The 20612-nt window shown below is 35.1% G+C and overlaps 1 protein-coding gene across 1 annotated transcript in view; it reads right to left on the minus strand.

Moving 5' to 3' along the window:
- Nucleotides 1-9249: 9249 nt before the first annotated feature.
- The window catches only part of LOC149789275 (ADP-ribosylation factor-like protein 8A), a 39803-nt gene continuing 28440 nt past the window's right edge, over nt 9250-20612 (minus strand). Inside the window, exon 6 of the mRNA XM_089975461.1 lies at nt 9250-19525. Within this exon, the coding sequence (XP_089831587.1) occupies nt 19479-19525 (47 nt within the window). The 3' untranslated portion in view covers nt 9250-19478. The remainder of the gene's footprint in view (nt 19526-20612) is intronic.

Below are 20612 nucleotides of genomic sequence, written 5' to 3' on the forward strand. Positions count from 1 at the left end.
GGTGGGGGGTGGTCCTCGATGGTTACCAGTTTATATGGAAAGGTCTTATGTCGGTGGAATCCAATAAAACATCAGCGCCATACCCGTTTATTGTTACTTATGTTTGTTTTGCTAAATGAATGCGTAGCGAGGTGCAATAAGTGCCAGCGGCGGAAATGGACAGGTGGTATTCCACGTATCAGTAAATTAATATGTTTATTGTGAAAACAATATTTGGGCAAGGGAAACTAGCCTTGTGTATTTGACGAAAACAATGATTTTTTTTTAACGCTGTTTGTGTCAGTATCGGATAAGATTTACATGGCGGTCAGTATATTTCGTGGAAGAAGCAGCCGGGATTGTTTGCTTCTTTTGCTCCCTGCTGCTCACTCCGCCACACGATCTATCTAATGGGATTCCAGCATATGATTGGTTTGGCAATTTAGACCTAGTACCATTAAAACACAGTCCTGTCCTCGAAAAATTGACAATCTAAAATTGCTTTCTGTGACTGTGCGATAAGCTTGCTTAAGTAGGTAGAAAGTATATTTCTTTTACCAGACTTTAACATCGAGGTCTGTGGAAAATCATTTGGTACTGTGACCCTTCTTGCATAATTCAACCTATCTATTTGTTCACTAGTATATCTTTCTAACAACTGGAGTACAAAATCACAGTCAGATAGTATGTACCTTTTGGCGACTGAAGTTAGCAGATAAAGATATTTAAAAAATTTGTCTCAAATATTGATTGTATCGTTTGAGTAATTTACGTTTAATTACTACTATATTTTTTTATAAAAAAAGTTAAAACACAAATGGTGTTTTCAAATCTGTATATCACCGCAGTGGCAAAGGCGTACTAGAGTTTTAAATATCCATGCGGTGTAAAACAATCAGTTGATTTCCATTAATGTTCTGCTTGTTCATGGTAACATATAGTTTTATAAATGTGCTAAAATTGTTAATGGTTAACACGTTACCAAATAATATTATATAGTTGATTGTGTACTTCACGTGATTAATATACCTTCTTTTCATGACCAGGTTAGACTAAAGCCTGCTTCCGGAAGTAGACGATATTTCCTGAGACTGTTGACCTAGAGTGGACAGCTACACCCAGCTTCATCTGCAAAATCTTTAATGGATCAGGTGGACAAGCAGATATGTTAATCCCATCCCCCACCCCGGCTGTAAAGGCAGATGGCAAGAGCTGTGTGGACTGCACAGGACATCACTTCCGGTGTGGTATGACCTGATGGGCATCTATTGCGTCCATCCTCGTCTCAAGACGTATCGACACTGTCGTGCCATTGGATTCCGACTAGCCTGGACGAGACAGTGATGGTGCCTCTGCACAACGTTCACTCCCTTAACTTTAACTCAAGCGCAAGTCATAATATCATCGCCTAAGGTATAGAGTACATTGGAACTCTGCAGGCATTTGGGCGACTGAGCAATTCCTATTTAGGGTCGCGTTGCTCACCTTTGTGGCACGAAGAAGGTGGTAAGAAGGTGACCTAAATATTGTCTGATTCATCTTTATTCAGATTAGCATATCGTGGTTAGTGGGGATCACCCATTAGCAGTCGAACAATGCACACAAAAACAACGGCGACGCCACTCACAACTGGTGTCTGGAATGTTCTTACATCAGTGGACAGTACTTTAACAGATAGAACAGAAAAAACAATAGCTTCAATTGGTAGAGAACTGATTATATTCCACTGCTAGATAGTCGCCCTGAGTGAAACTATTCTTGCTGCGGAAGGACAATCCACTTAAGTTGGATCCGGCTGCACTTTCTTCTGATGGGGCCGACGTAAAGAGGGGCGACGTGAAACCGATGATGAGTTTGCCATCAAATCACAGCTTGTCAACAAGCTCAAAAACCAAGCAATTGGTCCGAATGACTCATGCAGATGACACATCCACTGTGCGGAGAATTACAAATCCAAATGAGATCAAGGACTAATTTTACAAAAACACGGAGTCGGCACAAGTGCCGAAATCAGGCATGCTCATCACCATTGGTGACGTAATCACAAGACATGGTCGGTCGTCATCGGCAAAAATATGGCACTGGCAAATGTAACAAAAGTGGACTTCTACTACTGAGTGAATGTGCTTAATACATCCTCTTAATCACCAATGCAGTCTTCTACATGCCAAACCTCAACAAGACGTTCAGGATGCAACCGCTCTTCAAAGCACTGGTACCTAGTTGAATACGCTATCCTCAGGAGAAAAGACAAGCAGGATGTCCGAATGGAGAAGTGAAGAAGGTCGGTCCTGAGAGTAACATAATGCTGGATTGACCACCAGCTCAATATCCAGATTTAGCCTAGCAGACGACCACAAGGCAAAAATAGATAGCCCAGAAATCTCTTGTCTCCAAATTGAAACAGAAGAATCAAACAGGGCATCATGCAGAGACTGTATACTCAGCTTCATCCTCATCATTTGGTCCCACCAAACGTAACCATCAAAATTAGCTTGATGAGAACGTTCCTGACACGCGAAGAATATTAAATGAGAAACATCTGCTCCAAAAGGCCTTTTAAAAAGATAACACTTGATCATCTAATAATAAGCCTTCAACAACATCAGGAGGACTGTTCAATGCAAACTCATAAAGTCGTAAGACTCATGGCTGAGCAACAAGGCATATGAAACAGAAGCCTGCGCAGACATGAATGAAATGAAAACCTCCTGAGCTGCTTCGAAGACAATTTATGGGCCGTTCATCAGAACATCTTTAATACTCACTGCTGAGTATCACTGAGCATCTAAACATATCTATATCACCATACTCAATATGACAAAAAAATATACTGCAAAAATGGACAGAACACCTCATCAGCATCATCAATCAACAGTCATTTCTCACTGAGGAGATAATTGTTGAAATGAATATATCTCTTGCTGATCCTCCAACGCTGATGGAAGCTGAGAAAGCAATTTACCTGCTGTCAAATGGCAAAGAACCTGAAGCTGATGATATTCCAGAAGAAGTCTACAAAACCGATATACATCGTCCATTTGTACAAGCGGAAAGCAACAGACAATCCTGCGACAACCATCCGGACATTTTCTTGCTCTCTATAGCCGGAACAAATCTCCTGAATTGCCTTGTGCATCACATAGATCACGATCACTCATGAGAGTTGGATTGGCTTCAGGAAGGACACTAGGCCATAGACATCGTGTTTTCAGCTCGACATATACAGAAGAAATGACAGAAGAACTCCACCTTCTACGCCACTTTCGTTGACGTGGCAAAAGCCTTTGGCATTGTCAATCGTGGGACATAAGGCTGTTACGAGCCTATGCTCTTAAACTAAGCAACAGAAAAGAGTGAAAGGCAACAAGCTTTGTAAAATTCAACATATCATTTATTTCCCTAGAATACAAAGTGAAAATGACAAAAAAGAACTTACAGAAATGAGAATTAAATCTCAAGAATAAATCCCAAAACTGAAGGCGATGATGTGTCTGTGATAGCTTATAGAGTACTGATGCGACAACAGTCTTTTGTTGAATCACAGTAATATAATTCCAGGTTTGAATCCACTGTAAATTCCAATGAATGGCTCTGTCCATGAATTTTGTCAGAGCACTTTGGTATTTCCAGAGAAAATAATCGCTAGAATTCAACAATTTGAAGAAATAAAATTTAGCCCAACTAGACACACCATCTAATACAACTAATACACAAGACATGGTCGGTCGTCATCGGCAAAAATATGGCACTGGCAAATGTAACAAAAGTGAACTTCTACTACTGAGTGAATGTGCTTAGTACATCCTCTTAATCACCAATGCAGTCTTCTACATGCCAAACCTTAACAAGACGTTCAGGATGCAACCGCTCTTCAAAGCACTGGTACCTAGTTGAATACGCTATCGTCAGGAGAAAAGACAAGCAGGATGTCCGAATGGAGAAGTGAAGAAGGTCGGTCCTGAGAATAAGAGAATGCTGGATTGACCACCAGCTCAATATCCAGATTTAGCCTAGCAGACGACCACAAGGCAACAATAAATAGCCCAAAAATCTCTTGTCTCCAAATTGAAACAGAAGAATCAAACAGAATTTTGTCAGAGCACTTTGGTATTTCCAGAGAAAATAATCACTAGAATTCAACAATTTAAAGAAATAAAATTTAGCCCAACTAGACACACCATCTAATACAACTTCAAAGTCCTACATTTTAAATGAGGACTTAAAAACATCTCATTTACAAGATTATGTAGTTCTCTACTTGACCTCAGGTCACAATTAGCGTTTTCTTTATAATAAAAAATTATGTAATGGAAATTTCTAGAATGATCATGATATTTACAAAATAAAAATCATAACCTGGATTATATAAAATACACAAATTCCAAAACCTAGATCTGGATCCAAATAAACATATTTACTTCTATTAATAATAATACTGATTTTAATCCCATGCACGTAGATAATAATTTAGTTATCTATTAGTTGTTTACACAGAATAAAATAAAAAAGTCAATCTGAGTCAAACAGAAATGAACTCGGTTTTGGACAAGGTCAAGTCCAATATACAATGTCACAGTAAAATAGCATGTAATAAATTAAAACAACTAACCAACAATGTAAATTAAATATACATAACTTTTCCCTTCGTAAAGAAAACGAATGATTTACGCAATAAGGCTTTCTTTTTACTATAAGTCAATTATACGTGGTATTTGTTATACGTAAGATGAAATCTTATGAATGATACAAAGTATACTGAAACAATATATTTATATACACGTGAAAGTGTATCTACTATTAAATTGTCTTTCCCCTTGACGTGCCTGATGTCAATATTGTATTCCTGCAACATCAAACTCGACCTTAATAATCTGATTTTTTTATGTTCATCTTGCTAATGAAAGTAAGGTGGTTGTGATCACTAAATAAAATAATCGGAAAAAGAGCTGAACTAGTACAGACTTCAAAGTGTTGTAATGCCAATATTCAAGCCAAATATTCTGTCTCGACTGTGGAATAATTTCTCTGGTGCTTATTTAATTTCTTGGAAAAAAATAGCACACAGGATCATCTACCCCACTTTTGTCTTCTTGAATCAATACTGCATCAACCCTAACATCACTTGCATCAACAGACAATTTGAATGATTGACTAAAATTTGAAGCTGAAAGAACTATTGAACTCTTAAGTATGGCCTTTAACTCATGAAAAGCCTCCTGACATTTTTCAGACCAATGAAACTTGGTTTTCTTGCTCAATGCATTTGTCAGGGTTTCAGCAGATATGGAAAAATTGGAACAACATTTCTGATAGTATCCAGCTATACCCAAAAATAGCATCAGTTGCTGTTTATTTGTAGGCACAGGGAATTCAGAGATAGCCTTGACCTTAGCATCTATAAATTTTTCTTGTCCATGTCCCCAGTATGTCCTAGAAGTGTTACACAAGAACGGCAAAACTAACTTTTAGATACATTAATTGTCAAATTTGCAACAGTGAGTCTGTCGAAGAATTTCCGAATTGTCGCTAAATGATCTTTCCAGGTGTCACTGTGGATGATGACACCATCGAACCATCGATGGAAGCATCACAATTATCTTGACCAGATATAATCATGTTCATTAAACGTTGAAAAGTTCAAGGCAAACCTTTAATCAGAAACAGCATCACTTTATATTGATGAGGTCTATCTGGAGTTGCGAATGCTGAAATTTCCTTTGCCTTGTCCGCCAGTGGAATTAGCGAAAATCATTTCAGAAGGTCAAATTTGGTGACATACTTTGTATTTCCGATTTTATCAATGCAGTCATTGATTCTTGGTAATGGAAATGATTCTGTTTGTCACAATGATCACCTTTCTATAGTCAGTGCACATGCCGAAAGTATTATCTGGTTTCAGAACAAGTATACATGGTGAACTCCAGTCACTTTTACCCAGTTCCATGAAATCATTCTGCAGCAAATACTGAATTTCTTTTTTTTTCCAACATTCCTGTTTGAGAGGGTTCATCTTGTATGGGTGTTGTTTCACAGGTGTGGAATTTACATTTCACTGTCAAGGTAGATTCTATTTGTTCTTGTAGGAACATCTGGAAATAAGTGCTCATATTCAATTAAAAACTGTTTTAGTTCATTCTTTTCTTCTTGTTGCAAATGTGAAGGTTTCTGGTCTGGATTAATAATAATTTCTGAAATCAGAAGATTTTTTACTCCAGAGTCAATATAGTCCAGTTGCATTCCATCACTTAAATCCTCACAGTGTGGAACTGGTACAACTAAATTAATTGCATGATTAACCTGGCTGTCTCTATCAACTTACTCCTTTAACATATTTTATATGGCATATTTGTTTTTGTTTTCACCTCCCAGGAGTATTGATGATATAATTAAATGATTTACTTTCTTTTCAACTGTGTAAAGACCATAATACTTAGCCTGAAAATGCACGTCGTTCCATTGGAGACCAACTAGACATCATAAGATGTATTCTGCTACAACACAATGTTGAAATATGTATGACCAGCCATCTAAGAGAAGTAGCAACAGCAAGATTTTCAAGATGGCTATCGTTGTGGCCATACTGGAGATCAGATTGTCACTATTTGCATTTGTGACTAACTACACATTATAAGAAGTTCTTTTTTTTCTGAAAACCTCATGCTGATACAACCATCCACTGTGGAGGAGTAAGAATAACGTTTTTAGTATTGCTTCCGTGTGGTGGCTTTTTTAGACGTCAGACAAACGCCATTTTCCATTTAATACCAACTTAACATCATAAGAATTTTGGTGAAAACCCCACATTCATATAATTTTCAGCTCAGGAGTTGTGATAAGATTTTAAAGATGGCTGCCATCACGACCATATTGGATGTCAGATCTGCACCGTTTCTTTTTGTACCAACTAGACATATTTTAGTCCTTTTAGTGACAACCCCATGCTGATATGACCTTCCATGTAGGAGGACTAGTAATAACAAGATTTTCAAGATAGGCAGCCATAACGGACATTAGCTCTAAACCATTTTCATTTAAGACAACATCAAAAGAAATATTTTAGTGAAAACCCCATTACCAGACACAATTTATGGCATTTAACATAAGCTATCTCAAGGAGGATTTGAACCTATATCCCAATAATATCAAGTCCTGCATGCCAAAAATTATACCACAACCGTTCCTCTTTAAGTCTATGAGATTGCTGTTTGTATGTAATTTAATTACATAATAGGCTAGATGTTCCAAATCCTAACTATTTTGTTTTCATATCAAAATGTTATGGAGGGTATCAAAGGCCAAAAGTTATATTATTTACCTATGAAATTCTAACTTTTGTTTTTGACTGGTTCATTTGTCAAAAAAACAGCTCTGTGGATAAACAAATAAAATTAGCTTGGGATGGGAAAATATTAAACATTTTGCTAAATATTGGTGGAGACATATAAATGATTTAAAGTAGTTTTTATGTATTTTTTGAAAACAAAGCACAAGTCATGCATCTGGAACCTCCTACTTTAATATGGACCAATCACATGCATCTAGTACCTCCTACTTTAATGTGGATCAATCACATGTATCTAGCACCACTTACTTTAACATGGACCAATCACATGTATCTAACACCACTTACTTTAACATGGACCAATCACATGCATGTGATGGATCAATCATATGCATCTGGCACCACCTACTTTAACATGGACCAATCACATGTATCTAGCACCACTTACTTTAACATGGACGAATCACATGTATCTAGCACCACTTACTTTAACATGGACGAATCACAAGTATCTAGCACCACTTACTTTAACATGGACCAATCACATGTATCTAGAACCACTTACTTTAATATGGACCAATCACATGTATCTAGCACCACTTACTTTAACATGGACCAATCACATGTATCTAGCACCACTTACTTTAACATGGACGAATCACATGTATCTAGCACCACTTACTTTAACATGGACCAATCACATGTATCTTGCACCAATTACTTTAACATGGACCAATCACATGTATCTAGCACCACTTACTTTAACATGGACCAATCACATGTATCTAGCACCACTTACTTTAACACTGACCAATCACATGCATGTGATGGATCTATCACATGTATCTAGCACCACTTACTTTAACATGGACCAATCACATGCATGTGAAACCTGCTACTTTAATGTTGACCAATTACATGCATTCAGCGTTTCCAACTTTAACATGGACCATTTACATGCATCTGGCACCTGTTATATTAATGTGGATAATCACATGCATCTGGCACCTCGTACTTTAATGTGAACCATTCACAAACATCTGGCACCTCCTACTTTAATGTGGACCAATCACATACATCTTGCACCTCCTACTTTAATGTGGACCAATCACATACATCTGGCACCTCCTACATTAATGTGGATCAATCACATACATCTGACATCTCCTACTTTAATGTGGACCAAACACAAACATCTGGCACCTCCTACTTTAATGTGGACCAATCACATACATCTGGCACCTCCTACATTAATGTGGATCAGTCACATACATCTGGCACCTCCTACATTAATGTGGATCAATCACATACATATGACATCTACTTTAATGTGGACCAAACACAAACATCTGGCACCTCCTACTTTAATGTGGACCAAACACAAACATCTGGCACCTCCTACTTTAATGTGGACCAATCACATATATCTGGCACCGCTTATTTTAACATGGACCAATCACATACATCTGGTACCTCCTACTTTATTGTGGACCAATCACATACATCTGGCACTGCTTACCTTAACATGGAGCAATCACATACATCTGGCACCACTTACTTTAACATGGACCAATCACAAACATCTGGCACCTCCTACTTTAATGTGGATCAATCACATACATCTGGTACTGACTACTTTAATGTGAACCAAGATGAGTTGTCAACAACTGTAACCAAATCCTATGTTACCTCATAGTCTTGTTTATAAGTCCCATTTCAATTTGTACAGATCAGGAAGACAATGGCCTATGCCGTTTGCCAGGAGTAATCAGTACAACAAAGAACAAAGACACTAATCTACTGGCACATTATGTAATGGTAGATTGTGATCTCTCTTATTTGCAGTTCAACTTTTAAATGATGAGAACAAAAAATTTATTTGGCAACTGATGCTCAAGTCGATTCATTCACTAAATATAAAAGATGACGTTAGTAGTAGAAGTACAGGTATTTTATGTAATAAAAAAAAAACTTTACAAGAGGAATTCTGTTGAAATATTTATTTTTTCCAAATTCTAAGGAACAGGCATAACATGGAAAGAATAAATAGTTTAAATACTAGCAGTAAGTTCCAACAAAATGAATAAACCACATGTTCTGACATCAGAACATCTTGCTTTTCCATTAAAAATGTTTGGAATTCATATTTGTAAATAAGAGTGTTATTCCATTTTAGATAACATTCAAGAAAATTAACATAACTAGCACTAACTGCAATGCATGCATCTCAAAGGGACCACACACTCTAGCACTTACTTGGCAGGACCTCAGACGAAAGAACTTATGTCGGGAAAAAAGGTCTGGGGCCAGAACTCAAAAGTCATTCAAGGTCCTATTGACATAATGAGGCATGCAAGATTGGTTGAAATACAACATGGCTTAGTAAAATTATGCTGCTGAAGCTAAAGTCATGACAAGGGGAAATCAGGAGCCATTACTTCTGTAAATGATAATGTGAAACGTTTGAAATTAACCTATTATGAATCTCATCAATCTAAAGCCTAATACAGAATTTGGTTGAAATCCAACAAACTGTGTTAAAAGTTATCTTGAAGAAACCAAAGTCAGGGACCATAACTCTTTAAAACATGACTAATGGTTTCTGAGTTATGCCTGTGAAGGTATAACATTAGTTTTCAGACTGTAACTCTTCAAAGTTGAGTTCACAAGACAAAGCCCATAAAAAGAACCAACTTGGACTGAGAAAAAGTTCTTACCAACTTCACCAGAATATGATGAATGGTTTCTGAGGTGTACTAGTTACAAGGATCTGCTGAAGTGGATATGTAATACAGATGGAAAGAGGAGGTAACTGCATCGAAATTGGCCATAAAAAATAAACCCTTTAAACCAATCCATTTCTCAAACTGGCAAAGGCTTTTTTTTAAAACTACCAGTGTTATTGTTCTTTTACTTGTTCTAAAACACAATGAAAATATTATTTCCTGGTGCTCTCATCCAGCTTCAACAGGAATAGTCCCTGAATCTGTATTATATATCATAGTATCACACAACTAACAGAGATACATACATATTCATTAATTCTGTTAAACTGTACCCTATAGCAAATACAGAAGAAATGCTTTACAATTATGAGTCATTTATGCATTGCTTGCACATCAATAAAACTGAACACATGGAAAAAGTATAAAATGAAAATCAATCAGTATCATACAAAAAATATTTGCATTACTTATGCAGCCTAGAATGAAAATGTTTATTTATATCATTGCTAAGCTTAGCATTTTAACACAAAATAATGCATTTGCTGCAGTAACCACTGGTACATGAAGAATAAAATACACCCACCCCCAAGTCACATTCAGTATATCACTAGTGATAACAAACACACATGAAGCTTTATGTCCGAGAGCTGTGTTCTCTTCTCATTCTTCAAACAAACATAGCTGGGTAAAGATATTCATGAGATAACAAGTAGATAACATGAAAATGGCAACTAGATCTATCATAAGACCCTGTGTTCAAGTGCTTTATCTTTCATAAGATAAAGGTACATTCAGCATATACATCAAATTTATGTACATTAAATAGATGTTCACTGATAATTTGAAATTTTCATTATTTTATGGGAGAAATAAATATGTCATTCATAAATGTTAAAGTTCAGTTAAATCACCCCAAAAGAATACACCAAATCTACAAACTCCTCAACAGTCCAAGCCAAACTCATAAAACTTTCCACAGCTGACATATCCATTTTGAGTATTACAGCCACGTCATATTTGCATTCTCATTAAGGTTACAATGTTATTAAGGGTCACTCATTGTCTGTTTCCATGCATTCCTCACAATATTCCTGACTTATATAGACAAGCAATTGTAATTTCTTTAGTTTTCTTGTCTGTTTAACTATTGTGATAACCTTTAATTTTTTTTAAAAAAATATCAATTTGGAAGCATTTCATTAAAAAAAATATGTTGTTGTTGTTGTGGTGGGGTTTAACACCATTTTTCAGCACACGATAGGCTATACATGGCGTCCAGTATTAATGGTGGAGGAAGAACCCCAGAAAGAACCACTGAGCCATGAGAAGCTGCTGGCAAGCTTTCTCACATACCCACATTGGCTGAATCCAAGTCTGGAACTGTCGCAGAGAGGTGAGATGGCAGTGATCCATAATGGTGAACACTTTAGACCACTCTGCCCCCACCAAAAAAAAATATATGTGGAACTAATTTAATACAGTAATGTTAATTGTAATGCATTAAAATAATTTTTAGAAATTAACACTAAGTATAAACATATTTATTTTCCAAGAGCAAATGTGAATAACGACTTCAAAACACAAACTACAAGACCTCTCGAAGAACACAAAAGGGCGACAATGTATACTGCATATCAAACATTTTTTTGGCTGGTCTTTGTTCATTGTTAGTGTGTTGATTTTAATGGTGGTTTTATTTTGGAACTTTTTTGAATAACTTGAGGTGTACTATTAGAATACATATAACAGGACACGGATGACAAAGAGACGGTATAAACTACTTTGAGATCATCCAAAATGTGCTGATTATGCCAAGTTAAAATTTTTGTGCACATGAATAAAATTCCGCTTTATTGGACATCCATTTAACTATATTTATGTGATGAAATATTATGAAATAATATCAACTTACTGGCATATTTAACAAAATCTCAAGTTCTGACCTGACATCTTGCAGACAATGAGCCAGTAAATGGTTTGAAGTCATCCTTTGATAATTTATACTTGATAAATGATATATCTACTAAAATTACACAAAAATGAGTATAAATATAAAGAACAAGATCCATAGTCAGTATTTGTTTATTCAAAAGATAAGTTAACTTTATTAAAGTAAATGAAAAGGCCTTAATATGACAATAAAAGTACAATCAAGTTAGATGGATACCATTGGAAGCTACTGACAATCTTTCTCTCATATCCACATTGGTTGAGCCCGAGACCAGAAGCCACGTTGGATTGAGGCGAGATGCCATTGATCTGTAAAGGCAGGTACCTTGGACTACTCTGTCACTCTGGACCCTGTAAAGTAACATTCTGGCAAATGTTCTTTTTTTTTTTTAAAGCTTAACATAACATCACCAAGAAAGTCAATACACAATGCTAACTCAGCACACCAAGCTGTCTGAAAACTGGAAACCTATTTTTAAAAAATGTTTTACTTTTAATACTAGGTATGAAGTTACTTAGAATGTCAACACCAGTGGTTATGTTAATGCCAGAGTAAGCCCTCAGTATCAGTAAAATTAAGTAACTCTGGAGGGTAGGAGACTTGGCTTGCAATCATTGCATTGTTTATCCTCTGTGGCCTCCAACATAATGACATTTAAGCAAGTTGGTATCAGATTGTGCTTTCCCATAAAATAAATATTTTCAGTGGAAATTCTTAAAAACTGAATACTTCATATAATCATTTGTTTTGTTATAGTTTTATTATTATTTGATATTAGAGATTCTGATCAATTAATATTGCACTATATTCTGTCACTAAAATTCATCATCCTGTTTATAAACATTGAAATCCTTAGTTCAAATAATAAACAATACATGTATTTCATATTCTAATAACAGTGGCCCTGTGCTACTGCACATTCTTCGGTCACTAAAATTCATCATCTTGTTTATAAGCATATAAACCCTTGGTTCAATTTAAAAACAGTACATGTATTTCACAATATAAACATGCAGGTCCTGTGCCATGATAAACTTCATAATTATGAATTATCCCATATAATAACACTTCATCGTTTTTGGACCCCAAAAGACATGGAACTAACTATATTAACTAATGCTACATTATTTAGAATTCTTCATATAATCTAATCTGTCCATTATCACACGGGAAAAATGCATACCAGTTTGTCAGAAAACAAATTAGGTTAGCTCCAGACTCCTCACAGTTGGTTACCTCCCTTTGGCAGAATAATGCCACTGCCACAGATATGTAAATTTGGTGATAAAATGCTATACAGAGAAAAACATATGCTTTGAAAACTGCTTCACACCAAATTTAAATTGCACTATGGTCTTTTCTCTCGTGTTTTCAGTGCAGAATGGGAACATTTTGCCAAATATGTAGCAGGAATGAATAAGAAATTCTTTATGTAGCATGATGGAGCACATTATTAATGATGTTACGATGAGGCAAATGACAAACACCACAACAAACAGATTAAACCATGAAGCACATTTGGGCCACTTTAAATAGTCTGGTTCTTTGTTTTTCTGGTTTGGGGCTGGATTTTAATCTTAACAAGATAAAGTAGGATCCAGTTAACTTTCTCATATAATAATATAAGATGAGAGACTGAAGTCTAGATGACCCAGGGGGGAACATATTCTGAAAGAGTATGTTCTGTGAGGAGCATGGTTTAGCTGGTATCAAAGAAAAACCTGAACAGAGACAGAAAAGCCTCAAAATTAATAAGTTTATTGGAGAATAAATACAAGCTGTAATGGGTACCAACTACAAATGAAATCAACATAAATCAATACACTGCCCAGATAAAAATATAAACCACTCACCATTTAAAATCTCACATCATGAAAAGAAAAACACTTTCTTAGAACTGTTACATTCATTGGCAGAATTTTATATTTAAAAAATCCTTCAATGAAAATTGTGTTCTGGCTGATTTACTACATCAGCATGAAAAGCTATTTATGTTTGAAAGTGAAAATTACACTGAAAGATAAGAATAACCTTTAGTTTAACAGGGTCCACTTGCACTCTAGGTTCATTTCAGAGAGAATATACATGACAGAGCTAAACACTAGACACAGATTCAACTGCTGCAAAACATACAAGATCCATGTCAACACTTGCATTCAAAAAACTGTCTCTGCATTCAAAATATGTTACACAGCACCCATGCCCTTCTTCACACCTCTATGACAGATGACTGTACACAACATCTGTCAAGTTAAGGGAATCAGTCTCTATAGTGTTGCCCACATTTCCTGCAGCTCTACATAAGAAAATAAAATCTCAACTTGATATTTATAATCAAGATAAAGGCTTCCTAAATGTATCTTGAATTCTTCAATCCAAGAAGTTCTCTCAGTAAAATGAGGGTTTCTCAGATTTTAGGAATTTATCCACTGTTGCTTTTGAAAAACTTCATGCAAAATGTACAATTTGAATCATTTCCAAATTTATTTTTACCTCTAAACCAAAAATTAAATACTTAAGAATATTTTCTAGCTAAATAATATATATCTCAATTCAAAGAGAGATGAGTCTTGCAATGAAACGGGACTGGAAATCTGTAAAAAGATGTTAATTGTTCATACAATGTGGTTCAGCCAATCATAATTCAGATTTCACTTATTTTAAAACAGACATCAATAATAAATTCTGACTACACAAAATATTTCCTCAAAACCGCACACATACTCGAAATACGTTGCTACAACACCTGAAAATAAACCACACTTAGTTTGAACTACAATATCATTTATAACTGAGGAACTACAGCAGAAGCACAGACTGGAACCATGAGGTAATGAGCTGCAAGATGCCTAAAAATTGTAAGAAAACCATCCATATTAAGTATATTCTCATTCAATCCACGATATTAAATGTGTATCACACAGGATGGGTTGAAATACCTCCATGCCCAACTGCCCAGAACTACAGAAAAAAAGAAAGAAAAAATAGCTTGTGGGACATATTCATTTCATGATAATAGCTTTTAAGTTTTTTTTAAAATATGCAAAAAAATCTGGAATTAGTTTCAATTTAATGGAAAGCTCAATTCCTGGCAAATATTTAAAAGAATTTCCAGCCAAGTATGATTGTTGTTGTTGTGGGTTTAACACCATTTTTCAGCACATGATAAGATATACATCACAGCCAGTATAACTGTTTTGTGGAAGAATCCAGAAGATTTTGTTGTTGTTGTAGGGTTTAATGCCATTTTTCAGCACAAGACAGGCCATACATGGTGGCCAGTATAATTGGTGGAGGAAGAACCCTCGAAAAACCCGGCAAAAACCACTGACCCACGAGAAGCTACTGGCAGGCTTTCTCAGAATCCAGGAAGAACCACCTATCCACAAGAAGTTACTGGCAAGCTTTCTCACGCAACCACACTGGTTGAGGCCAAGTATAAAGGTAGAAAACAAATCAATACAGCTGCATAATGATCAAACTTCTGAAGTCCCATAAAAAAGTGTAGGTGCATTCACAGCCTCCATGCAAACTGGAGGACAGAACTAATGTACAAAATCTCAGAGGTATATATACACTGAATACTTTCTAGTACGAGTCTTTATTTGCAATTAAATTTTGCAAAAAAAATTAAATGACTAGAGTCCCTTTCTTTTTAAATATTTATATATAATAATTCTTTCTTTACTAATTGGAATTTCCTAACTTAAGTGACCTTTGAACTAAACAAAATTATGTATGAATGTATGTATGGGTTTAATAGCACTTATCACAATCTTAGCTATGTAGTGGTGATTAAAGTTGAGTTTTAAAAAGAGAATGGTAATAACTGAAATTAGGTAAGCTGTTGTACTGGATGCTAGATGATATGTATTACTGACTGGTACATTGTGCCCAGAAAATAAATATAAAATCACATCAAGTTTAATTTTTTTAATCGAGGAATTAATTAAGACTAAATGAAAAATTATTTAATGTGTGTTTTTAAAGCAATTTAATTTCTCAAACCAAGTGAATAACATGATCATTAACTGAATTTACTGCTCAACATCTGACATTAAAACTGTCATTTGCTTAGGTAAATAATTAAAAAGACCAGTATGACATAATCTATATGCCTGTGTAAATTATGGCTCCATCTGCACAAAAGACCCAGATCGATCATGCATAATGCACTGGAAGATTGGGATCCATGCTGGACATTTAAAATTAGATGTACAGTGATGCCTCAATAAAGTGTTATTCAAGTATGCCATAAAAATGTACTATGTTATAACGGGTTCACCTTTTTCCTGGATGGTTGATTGGTATTTAACTACACATTATTTTAGCTATATCAAGCCATGAAAATGGAAGCTAAGTGCCTTTTCCATGGACACACTGAGGCAGCTAACACGGGCTGTCCTGTGTGGGCATCAAACTTGTAACACTCTTATTATGTGTATGCCTGCTGGTTGCACAACATACATTTTTTATGTTTGTGTTTCTAAGGCATAAGACTACGAAAATTATATCATACAAAGGAAAGTCAAATAAATTGCCCAAGAACACAACATGATAGCTGACCTAGGTGAGAACTGAACTATCACGCTTAATGGTCATAAGTCCAACACCTTAATAACTGTACAAGTTTTTTTTATATAAATAGAATAGCAAATACTTAGATGTTCATTATAACAAGCTTATCTAAACATATCTCTGACAGTATACACCATATAATAAAAGGTAAAACAAAATACAATTAGTTTCTTATAAATTATTATTTTTATAAATAGTATTTCATTCAGTATTTGTTTATTACACTTTGAGGAATATGACTTAATGGCAAAACTGTATGGTTCTTTTCAAAGATATTCTTGAATGGAAAAATATGGCAGTCAAAAACCAAAGATATCTGCATTTTCTTTCTGGTATTTAATGTGCTGGCAACTGTGAAGCAGCACAGACCCAAACAAGCATCACAAAATGCACCAACAGTTCAGAGTCTACACTTTTTCTTATATTTTTGCGGTGGGATGATTAATCAAAATTGTCAACAACTAGTCTGAAAAATCAAATGCCCAAGTGTGTGATTATGATCTTTAATAAGGACTGTTCCATTTAAACATACATGGTAGTTTTTAAAATAAATATATGTCAGGGTATTTTGGTTTCAAATAGTTCATATTAAAATCACAAGAAAATTCTAAACTGCATCATTGGCTGAATACCTCATATTAAAAGTGCCTTCCCTGGGTCACAGCTATGTTTTACTGGAACAGCTGTAACTGAATGTAAGTGATGAAAATCATATTTTTTTCTTCTCACTGTTCAAATTTTGCAAAAGAAACCTTTCAGGAAAAGTGAAATATGAGAATAACAGCTCAAGTTAATACTGTCTTTCAAAATTTAGTACAAACCAAGCTGCAAGACAAATGACAAATATGCCAGTAAACATTTAAACTTTATGGGAGCAAGCAACTTAACCATTATTATATAAGTGAAAATGACACTATCTATAAATAAAATAAAGACAAAACATTAAACCAATTAAAATGTATGACTTACCACTAATAATGGTAAACAATTAGACTTTACAGGATACAAGCAACATAACTAATTCCAAGTATGTGAAAATGACATTGTCCATGAATAAAATAAAGACAATACATTAAACAAATTAAAATCTATGACGTACCACGAATGACAGTAAACAATCTGACTTTACAGGATGCAAGCAACTTAACCAATTCCAAGTATGTGAAAATGACACTGTCCATCAAAAATATCTCCAACCAATTAACACCCATGGCTGATTGGTTTTGATGAATCTTTAATTTTTATCAGCCATTAATTGATCTTTAAGCTTTTCTAGTTTTCCAATACTAGAACTTAAGATTTCAAGCAGTGTTGATCTTGATTTACTGGCACAAGACATAATGACATATCCTGATCTACTTGTAAAAATTGCAATGACAGATTCTGATTTGCTGGCATACTATGCAATGATAGATTCTGATCTGCAGTGACATCATGAGACAACAGAGCCTTATCTGTACACATATAATGCAATGGCATATTATCTCCTGGCATATAACGCAATTACAGACATTGGTCTCCTGGCAGATAATACAATGACAGATCTGGATCTGCTGCCACATAATGTAGAGACAGATCTTGATCTATTCTGTTTACAGCAGAGTGCAAATCATACAAAGACAATAATGACATAAAACACCATCAAAATTCTGAAAGTTGATCTTAAAAACCGTATAATCTCAGTGCAAGAGATATCAGCGAATCTCAATGAGATGCAAAGAGTCAACTGTAATCTGTCGATGTCACATGAGATGATACAGCTTTGTGATCAGTGTACTACATTGATTCTACCTTAATTATGTACCTTAAAAGAACAGACATCTGAAATTATTTACTGGAACTACTTTTTATTGCACTCAAAGGTTATTAACTGGTGCTGAGGTGCTACAGAACTTATGCAGATCTTGTGTCCAATTTTCGGATACACAACATGTACATTCTCATGAAGGAGTTTAAGTTGGATTTACTTGCTGTCAGTAATTTCAATTTTCATTAGTTTTGGAGGATTGTCTTCAGTCTTGCACACTGAAGCATTTAATCAATTTTACTATTCGAACTGGATGTAGATGATGTGTAACTCAAAGACGGTTTGCAGCTTCCACAAGAAGACTGGTCGTAGTTTAGTATGCTTTTAACATTACAAAAAAAATGTTGACTTTTGTTGCTTTGATAATTATAAACAATGCATATTTAGTTAAATAATACACTTGTTTTAATCTGTATATTATTAAAATGTATATAAAAAAACTAAGATTACAGATATACATACAAATTTATTTTTATGCTTTGAGTTCCATGCATAAATGGGCCACAGCACAAGTCAATGTCCCTTCAAGCAAATACCTGACATGCTGACAGTAAGTCTAATTTGAAAGGAACTGATTTTCCTGAATTCAATACAGTTTCTTTCATGTGGATATCATAATAAGTAATCAAGATGCATCATTTTAATGTATTAACAGAACAGAATGGTATTGAAAATTTCTTGATGCAACATTATTTTTCAATGATGAAGTCAAGTTATCCAAAGGAAGTTTCTTTCATCCTGGCTCAAATGTGTAATGTTTTCTTCACACATCCTTAGAAACACATATTTTTCCCGACCATCACTTACATATTTATAAAAAAAAGCCAGCGCTGTGCTCTAAATTACAAATTAAAAGCTGTCATAATATGAATAATGAAAAGATACAAAGACATAACTAAACATTTTTTGATGTGTCCAACATGTACAAGTGCTGCTTATATACATATTCTCAAAGTGTATCCCTGCAAAACAGGCTCAAAGTGTTCCTATTTTGCAGGTCTCCACTCCATTTCTTCCACTACACAGCTTCCCTTCACTCGTCTTCCTTTTGTAATTCTGAACTGAACTGCCAATTAAGCAGACCAGTCATTTATACAGTTAATGTCAATAACAAGTTTTGTTCTACTGCCGTAGGTGTAAACATTGTTGGTTTTAACGCCCCGTCTTGGAATGCTGAATCAACCATTGCAGTGTAATGTCTGGAAACAAAATAAATGGTTGATTAGAAATTATGATTGTTTCCAAGCTTGAATTTCTTAATTTCTTTGTTTTAAAATGGCAAGATTTTCTCTAGATTTGCAATGATTGTGACATAAAATACATAAAATCCCAATGCTTTGACTTGAAACAAGAATTCTGCAATATAACAAAGATTTTCCTACTTTACTTTCTTTTTGCTAATGAAAATATTCACACAAATGAACATAATAATTTGACCAAATGATCTGTTTGCAATGTAAACAGCTAATTTAGAGACGTTCTAGTTATTTTGGAAACAGACCACTTTTATAATTTCAAGCGCAGTCAGTCATTCACCGCAATAACATGAAAACTCATGTGTGCCACATTATTACAGTTAAGTAGGATCCTGTAATATTACACATAAGAGGTATATCAGAGAAGAAAAAAAAAAACAAGAGTCCCTTGAAGGGACTAACACTCTTCAAAGTTTAAATTATTTCCAGGAATTAATGGTAAGACCTTTTAAGTTCTGAGAGTTGAAACCATCTCTGATATTCTTAAGTGATAAGATTTTTAACTTGTAAATGTGGTGTACATACTGGATGTTAAATTGGCACCATTTTCATTTAGGACAAAGTAGACATCACACAGAAATCTATTAGTCAAAATCCCATGTCATATTGATCATCCATTCCGGGGGAGTAGTGACAACATGATTTCCTGACAGCTGTAATGGCAGCCATATTGTGGATGTATGCCTGGCACCATTTTCAGTTTGTTATCATATGAAGTCTATTGGTGAAAACTTCATGTTGATATATCTGTGTGTTTTCAGATGTTAAACATGGCTTTAACAATTTTAGTGATATCACTATGATGTCTGCAAGGTGGCAGTTTATAGTATTGTCTAGCACTAGGGCATCATTCCACAAACATGTGGCATCATGTCCGACCCAGTCACACTATCCCGACACCAGGCAAACCAGTCCTAAAATTAACCTCTTGATGCTGAGTGCCAGGCGAGGCAGCTGCTAGTACCATTTTTATAAGTCTCTGGTATTACCTGTCGAGGGTTTGAACTCGATACCTCCAGCATCTGTGGCA

The sequence above is a fragment of the Sinohyriopsis cumingii genome, chromosome 11, assembly GCF_028554795.1.
Source record: "Sinohyriopsis cumingii isolate HCF-2022 chromosome 11, ASM2855479v2, whole genome shotgun sequence".
NCBI classification, from domain to species: Eukaryota; Metazoa; Mollusca; class Bivalvia; order Unionida; family Unionidae; genus Sinohyriopsis; species Sinohyriopsis cumingii.